At 33.2% G+C, this 9,048-nt stretch overlaps 1 protein-coding gene across 1 annotated transcript; it reads left to right on the top strand.

The window, feature by feature from the left end:
• The first annotated feature begins 4,290 nt into the window (after nt 1–4,290).
• LOC103491331 (protein FANTASTIC FOUR 2) lies at nt 4,291–5,540 on the top strand. Its single transcript, XM_008451225.3, has one exon. It carries the CDS (start codon nt 4,515–4,517, stop codon nt 5,301–5,303), a length of 789 nt encoding a protein of 262 aa, XP_008449447.2. The 5' UTR covers nt 4,291–4,514; the 3' UTR covers nt 5,304–5,540.
• Nucleotides 5,541–9,048: the final 3,508 nt, after the last annotated feature.

Below are 9,048 nucleotides of genomic sequence, written 5' to 3'. Positions count from 1 at the left end.
TCTTGTCATTGCGAAACATCACCCAAGTAAAGTTCAGTAAGAAGACATATCTACTTCATGTGTTGGAATATTGTTTACTTATTTGTGTTTGATTCAGAAGTTATAGGAGAAAAGTGGAGGGACAACATGGTCAAAGGTTATGGACATGAATTAGATTCCTTCACTTTTTTGGTTTGATTTCTTTACCCTTCTGCTTTAAGATACGATGACAAATTTACAGTAAATGAATCCGGTAGGAATATAATTGCTCAAATCCTTAATTTATTAGGATTAAAATTAGTCTGTTTGGTTTATTAGGATTGAGATCAGTTTCTTTTATTAGTTAGGATTAAGATTAGTTTCTTTTACTAGTTAGGATTAAGATTAGTTTGCTATAAATAGAACTTGTCTTCTTGTATTCACAACTTTTAACACATCAATAAAAATTCTCTAATTTGATATACATAAAAAATAAATATAAAGTTTAATATAAGACAAATAATCATATACTCTAAAGCTTCTTCATCACTTGTTATCATTTTGGGGGCAAAGCTAGACAAAGATGCCTGAAAGTTACCCTTTATGTGTCTGGAGGGATGTTTATTGAGTGAGTTTGGTCAATTTGAAATAAAAGCAAACAAGTTGGACGAGTCTTAATGGTTTGGTGTAGTTGCTCTTCCCTTTTGGAGAGATCCTTTCTTCTAATGCAATTGAAACATTATGGTATATTTGGATTGACGAAGAAAAAAGTGTTTTTCAAAAAAGGCATTTTTACTTAAATTTTTTTTAATAATGATTGTTTAAAATAAACTTTGAAAGTAGATCAAAAGTGCTATTTTGAGTGGTTACTAAACACTTTTTTCTAAAATGATTTATTTTCAACTTCAATGTTTAAAAAATTAAACTAAACGCACTCATAGTTGAAGATTATCTTTCAGGAGTTTTATTTCGGTCTCTCTTATTAGAGGGACGTTTGCTTAATGACTATAGAGTTCCTCCTCCATCCTCATTTCAAAGATACAATGTTGTTTTCTTTGGTTTGTTGGGCTATGCGCGTTATTATAAAATTTATGAACAATAAAGTGTTCCATGGTACGGAGATAGACCCTAACGAGATTTCATGTTCCTATTTGGACTTCAGTTTCAAAGACCTTTTGTAATTATTTTCCATATAATATCTTGCTTAGTTGGAAAGCCTCTAAAGAAAGGGTTTCTTTTTTTTTTTTTTGGTTTGGTTTCTTTTGTACGTCTTTGTATTCTTCTATTTCTTCTTCTTGATTAGTAAAGAAAAAAGCATACTTGTTGGAGATAATTAGTAAAAGAAATACAAGACAGAGTACACTTATTCTTCTTGCATTGGCCAACTGTATACTTGTGATGATGGATGGGTTCATAATTAAGCCTAGAAGATGTAATTAGTGAAAGGAAAAGGTGGTATTATTGATGGCATTCAATATGAACAGGCAATGAGACATAAATGATCAATCACATGCAAGAAGAGAGGGCTTCCATTTCCAATACCCTGAAGATGCAGGTGCTGCCAAGTCCCTGATGAAGGAATGCTTTCTTTTCTTTGAAAAAAGTCTTTTCAGTCAACAACTCTAATGTTAGTAAAAGTTAGTTACTTTTCTCTCTTTTGGTTTTTCTAGTTGTTCCTCTCATTTTGAATCATGATAAATGCTTTGCATGTTTTGAGAAACAACTCAGATTGCCTTCCTTACTCCATTGCTGTACAACTGATACATGTAAGATCCAAAATGGCTCCTTGATAACTTGTAGAAATACAAGTTATTTAGCTCTTTTAATTAAGATAATGAGAGGGAAATAAGAGATAGCATGACATTTGGCAACATAATTTTTAAGAAAATGTTTAGTCTATGCGTCATAGCCTGCAAGAAAACCATATATTCTGTATATTCTTTGATATTTTGTGCTGTTGAACGTAGGATTATAATAGAAAACTGGAGACCATGATGCATAAGGAAAAATGAACACAAGCAAACCAGACGCGACCAAGATATCAATCAATCTGGAGCTGAGGCATGAAGAACGCAGGGCAAGATTCAATGCGGCAATATCAAAAGAGGACGCAAGGACAACCTAGACTCTACACTTCACACCTACTCAGTAGAACTAAAGCCCGCCATCCATAATGCTGAATGAGACAAAGATAGTGCCTGAAAACATGAGGAAGATTCCAACTTTAAGCATCCACTAATAGCATGGGTTATCAGAAGCTATCTTCTGCGTCCAGCATCTATAAAAGGCCATCGAAGTTTTTCATCAATTCATCATCCAACTAGCCTTTTAAATGGATTGTATTGACCTTCAAAACTCAGATTAATGATATTAAAAACCTTATAATATTCAACCTTTTAGTGTCGTCTTTTTCATATCTTGCTTTAAATTTGATGTTCAAACCAATTCATATAAGATATTAGTTTTGACCGAGCTAATTCTAAGGCGAGTTGTCCTAGGATCTAAAAACGACCATCATAGATTCTTTCAAGAGTTATTCATCATTTTAACTAAAATCTTGGTTACAATCATTCATTAAGTCAGTCATGTTTGTGACCATGTTTGCAAGGAACCTAGAAAGACTTCTAATTGCTTTGCATTTATCAAGCATTGTATAAAGATAAAATATCATCTTCCATCAAATTTAACTGTGGTCCTTGGGGTTTTATACACTACCCATGTTAAACATTGAAAACGTGTCAGAAAGTGATGGTGTAAGCTGTTGTTGCTTTCTTTACTAATATAATGGTGGGGTTTCCAGGAATAAAATTGAGATGAAAAAGAAGAGTTTCGAGGACATGCCACTTATTCTCACTAGTTAATCTATAGGTAATGTAGTGCGGCGATAGTCGCTCAACTTTCCTATTTGGTCATTTGAAAATGTTGAGTTCATTATAGGCTGAGAGACTGAGAGGGATGGGCCATTGCAAGCGTAGTCGTTCATTTTAGTTTACATAACTCAATGATGAAGTTACTTTGAAGAGCGTGGAAGAGAGTGATTTGCCTGGGTTTCACACTTTCAAAACTAGTAAGAAGGAAAAGAAATGAAGCCTCAAGTTGATCTAACATGAACTGTAAAGCCTGTTGAGAGCTTTGCAGTATTAGTTAACCTCATAAATGTGTGCATATATATATTGAAACACAACTAATACCAACAAGGTTCTCATTAAGAGCAGAGAACATTCAACTAGGTTCTCCCTAGAAAGATCCTCAGCAGAAGGGAGCTTGACATCAAAACCAAAAACAACACCACAACCCAGAGGGTGGGTGACAAAGTTACATTCACGCTTACAATAAGCAAAAACATCCTCTAGACGATGGGCGTTCTCAAGCAAATCTTCAAGCATATTCTTAGTTTTAGTTAGGTTTGTGGGCGACTTGGTAAGAACATGAATGATTTCGACCAAGTCCAATCCACCCATGGAGGATGACATAACACCTCTTTGAAATGAAATAGAACCGATCATCCCACTCTGATATGCGTCCCCTTCCAACGCCTTGATAGGCCACGCTTGGTCAAAATGCTTGTATCCTGCATAGATAGGAGAGAGAGTCACGAGCCGCCCACTCCAGTCCACCAACCTTTTTATTGCTACACCACAAGGCATCAGTAAATATAGTTCTTTTTCTTGTTTGTCTTCAACTTAATTCGATTGTAGAAAATTTCACTTATTTTCTTTCGAGATCATTGCTATTTGAGCTAATAATTTAACTAATAAGTCAACTCAAGATAATCAAAATAATATTACTTTTACATTTTCACAAGGTGGTATCTGAGCATTAATGAACAGTATATTTGAAAGCATGGACAGATATTAAAGAAATAGGAGAATGAAGACAAAGCTTAGGAAGTCTAGAAATTTTATTTATCTAAAGAGTAATTGATAGGGAAGAAGAGGAGAATTGTATGGCTTTTGTTTTGATAGGTTTGTTTGGTTTTCCTTTTGAAAGGAACAGCTTCAGGTTTGCATTTTTGCTTTTTGTTTTGGGTAGCTATAAAAATCCCCTCCCCTAAAAAGAGGTTAACTTAGACCGATAAGGGAAGGAGCTGATAATCTTAGCTGATATATATGCTCTGCGGGCACCAAACTTCAGTTATATTGTAGATTTTAATTTCATTCACACAAGTTTGTCCATTATTTCTTCAAAGATTGGGACGTACAGATTTTTAGTGGCCATAAAGTTCTCTCAGCTTTTATAGAGTAGTTGGCCCTACACACCACCTCCACTTGGGGTTCTTCACAACTATAAATTTCTATCATTCCCTTGCCTTTCTATTCCACCCTTCCATTTTTCTCTTCATCTCTTTGTAATCTTTTCCCTCTCTCTAACAACCCATTTCATGTTTTCAACCCAACTTGAATTGGGATTTCTCAAAAACCGTTCTTTTTCAACCAAATTTCTCAACTTTGGCTCAATCGAACATCACCCCAACTTCAAGTTTCTCCATCAGTTTTATTGACTTGACGTTTTTCTGTTTCGCTACACTGCAAGATCTTGTTATAGGATATAACAAAATGATTTCCAGTGTGTGTCAAGGCCTGCAGTCGCATGTCGAGTCCCATGTTCTGAGTCTGCAGTTGTTTCCTCAGGAACCAAGTTACCCCACCACCAACGGAGTCTCCCAAAGAAAATATGAAAAAGAAGTAGAAGCAAATTCAAAAAATGGTGAAAATATTGAAAGGTGGCGTTTCCTTCAACCTCTCTCCAATGGACATCAAGAAGAAGACAAGATGTATATCACTCATTCATTCACAAAGCTAAGCAAGAAAAGCTTAGAGATGTGCACTGAAAGCTTAGGCAGCGAGAGCGGAAGCAACATGGGAGAGAACGACATCTCTTTATTGACATTGATATCAGACGAGGATTTTCGCGCCAACGTCAGACCAAATTCAACATCATCATCTCACAGGAAAGTCATTAGAAAATACACCACATATCCACCTCCATTAACATCAATAAGTGGCTCCACAAGCGTCAGAGTCGAGTCCTACCGGAAAGATGGACGACTGGTATTGAGAGCCATGGTATGTTCTACTTCTCCCACTGGCTACTTCCAAGCAGAACGTAGCCATGGGAGACTTAAACTTCAGCTTGTGAAACAAATTGAAAAGAGAGGTGATCAAGAAGATGGAGATGATGATCAGGAAGTTGAAGAAGAACTCAACTTGGTTGATGATGATGTAGAAGAAATGGGAATGGAAAGTTTTGGAAGGCCACTCAGTTGCAGCAAAAGCAGATGCAAACAAGGCAGGCACCAGAGCAAAGAGTTGCTCAATTGGGAGCCACTATGGGTTTCTACTTAATCATTGATTAATCAATATATAATTAAGATCTCTAATTATGATTTCTAAGTAAAATTATTACCTCATTTCTATTTCTAAAATCTTCCTTTTTCCCATTTTCCATTGTATCTTGAATCTCATCCAACAAAGGGAAGATCTCTAATTATGATTTCTAATTGTTCACACCATGGGCAGCTGCTTAATGAGTTAGTTAAGTTAGTTAGTTGTGAATTTATTGTTAGTTCAACCCTTTCTTTCTCTCTCCAACAATCCTTTTTTTTCTACCTTTGATTAATTAAATAGTAAATACTGCAAGGAAATTTTGGAAGCGATTATTTTTTGTATTTTTTTAAAACTCAATCCAAACATATCATTAGATTAGGATAAACGTTAGACCATATTCCTTATAAATACAACATTTTAATTTTATTTGATATAACTTAAACTTCTAACTTCTTCTTTTCGATTATCGTATTTGTTTCTATCTTGTATCTTGTAGTTGATATGAGAATCATGTTTTTTATTTTGTAAATAATTATAATATAAAAAATAATTGATGATTGACTCGTTATGCTATAAAACACTTTAGTATTTATTTAATTAATAAACACCATAATCTATACATTTATATATGTTTAGATTTGAAATTGAGCGATGAAATATAATAAAAAAATATTAAAAATGAGAAAGATGTTGAAAATTAGGTCCATGTAAAGCGTAAAAACGATGGAAACGAAGGTTAGATTAAAAACTATTATAACAAAATAAATTTAATTAGTATTACAATTCAGATTTTAGAACAACAAATTCGTAAAACATGTATTTTGATTTACATTGAATTCGAAGTCTAATTTCATTATGATCTAACGAACAATCCTTTTTTGATCCTAGATAGAAAGAGAAGAAGAAAAATAGGAAAAAAAAGAGTTTGAGAGTGGTCCAAGAAGAAGAAAATAAAGAAAAGTGGAATGGAGGAGATGACAGAAATAGGAATGGGCAGTTGTTATCAAAGGTTGGCCCCAACCCAAGACCCAAGACACCAACATGGGACTGACATCATCATCATCATAGGATATCTATGGATGCCTTCCATGTGCATTGCTTTTCCATTCTACTTCCCAAATCAAATATCAATTTACATTTTAAGGTCAAGTTTACTAATATGTAATTAAAATGGTCACAATGGCTCTTTACATTTAATGTGTTGATGGTAATGGGTCTCAATCATGAAGAAAATGAGTTTACCATAATGCTCTTTTAGAGTATGGTAACAAAAACCATGGGAGTCCTTTGCAATAATTAAACGTAATTGAATTATGACTCTTTTTTTATGATCAAATTATGTTTGTTGATTACGAATTTTGTAGTGAGATCACCTATATTTTATTATGGTTGAAAAACACTTGTAAGCTATAACCAACGATGGTGCTTAACTAATAATTGTATTAATAATAACAGCAACAAAATTTTTTTATTGAGAATATTTGAAAGGGGATATCTCAGATGACCTTGTAGAAGAATCGTTAAGAAATCGACAATTAAAGATTAATAAAAAAAATGTGAGAGTCAACAATAGATAATAAAAACAAAGATTTACGTGTACTACATCTATAGATTTGAAGGAGAGAGCAATTTATTATCAGAGAGAATATCAAATTATAAAGTCAAAGAGACGTTAATAGATCAATTAGATAATTTATATAGTGTACTTCTCTAAACCATAAGGTCAAAGCTATAAAGAGTGAAATAATATATATTATAGAGAGATTCCGATGAAAAAAAACGTATTAAAAAAGTATTGGTTGAGTATATATATATATCCCACATATATTTGTTATATGACGTTCTAAATGACTAAGTTTATGGATCTTGCTACTGGGAGCTCGAGACCAACACCTCTAAAAAATACAATTTGTATTTGTTTATGTATTATTTATGATTTTAGGCCTAAAGTTTGTAGAGGTATCGCATATATAAAATCTCAACTCCTATTGGCGCCTCTGTAACATATATGTTGAAATGCCTTGAATTCGTCGTGTAGCACTATGAATAACCAAATTCTTTAGTTTTTCGTAATTATGCATGTGTAATTATTTACTATTTTGACCCTAGTGTATGGTTTAAAGATGTATAAACTCTCTAACCCAGTGGAGTATTGTATTTTGAAAACATTCGCCCTAATAATATTTGTTCTCACTTTGCCTATGGACGTAGCTAAAGTACTATTAGTGAATCATGTATATTTGTGTGTCAAATCTTTACATTTTTCTATTATTGCTTAATTTTTGATTTTTGATTTCGTAACACTATATTATCTGATATTTATCTCCAACAATAAAAACTGTTCTCTTCCTAATCTGTTCGTGGACATAGTCGTTAATATATCACGTAAATTTCGATATCAGTTCTTCTATTAGTTGTATGTTCTCTCGTTTTCTTTGATTTTTGATTTCACAAGACACATTATACACACAATTAAGAAAGATGCATAAAGATATATGAATGTTGTCGAAGAGGTATAAGGTATATTCTTTTTTTCGCATGAAAGAAGAGGAGAAAAATGTTGAACCGTGGAGTTGGGAGAACCATAAGTTAGAGTGGGGTAAGGGCTAAGAGTTGGAAAGGGAAAGGATTGTCAACAAGCACAGTGTAGCACATGTAGTTTCATTGAGTGTCCCAAACCCCAAGGATATATACACATAAATATGCAGGGTCATGTGCTTCACTTCATAAAAAGCAGAAGAAAAAACCTCTATTCAGATATTAATTTTCTTAGTATAGCTAGAAGAAGACCCCTTTTAATTTACTTGAATACACACACACATGTATAAGGGGCTTTTAACTTTTCAATATATCTTATATATTGTATTCACATCCATAGTAATTCCATGCAGACGCCTCTGATCAGCTCTACGTATTATGAAGCAGCCCAAAATTTGGTAGTGTGTGTATACAATATTGTTCTCATATATATGATACAACTAATGTGTAGATCTATAATTAGGCTGTGCAAAAAACAGAATGGACGGTTTAGGTATCGGACATGAACAAGAGACATGAAGCATGGTAGGATTGAGTTTTGTGATACAACGACGTAACACTCTTTATTGTCCACGGTCTCTCCCAACAAATACAATGGCTACATGCAATAATTATAAAAAATTACTACTCATATTCTATTACTTGTTCTCTCTACACACTTTGGTTCCGGTTTCTTCTTTCGCTTTTTACGTCTTAAAATGTCATTCATCAACCCAAAAATAAATTTATAGGGTAGTCGTCATGCTACAAACAAAACTTTTTTTTTTTTCATTATTGTTCGTCACTTGAGTTTTTCTTATTTATTATAATACATATAATCCTACTCTGAAGAATTCGTTTCAAAATTTGATTATAACTTTTGGAGTTAAAGTTTTGTATATATATAATAATAATAAAGAGATTGTTATATCATGATAATGATAAGAGAAGTAAGTCCGGCCATTTTAATACACAAACTCTTTACTTGCGAGAACTATAAATACGACATCATGATAACTTTCCTACTACACACAATTTTGCTTCTTGACTTAAGTACAATCGAAGCCAATTGTATGGCAAGTATCACATCAATGGGTAGATATTTTAATTTTATAATTACAATTTTATCATTGTCGTTTGTTGTTGTCACGTGAATATCATATGCATTTTTCTCCATCTAAATTTTGTGAGAAAGGTATTAATTAAGTAGCGAAAGGTAAGGTAGGTCACATATGTCAAGTTTTGA

Source organism: Cucumis melo, chromosome 5, assembly GCF_025177605.1.
Source record: "Cucumis melo cultivar AY chromosome 5, USDA_Cmelo_AY_1.0, whole genome shotgun sequence".
Lineage (NCBI taxonomy): Eukaryota > Viridiplantae > Streptophyta > Magnoliopsida > Cucurbitales > Cucurbitaceae > Cucumis > Cucumis melo.
This window is presented reverse-complemented; position numbering and strand designations above follow the sequence as displayed.

Coding starts and splice junctions, on each gene's coding strand:
- LOC103491331 (XM_008451225.3), top strand. CDS start 4,515: ATGATTTCCAGTGTGTGTCAAGGCCTGCAGTCGCATGTCGAGTCCCAT.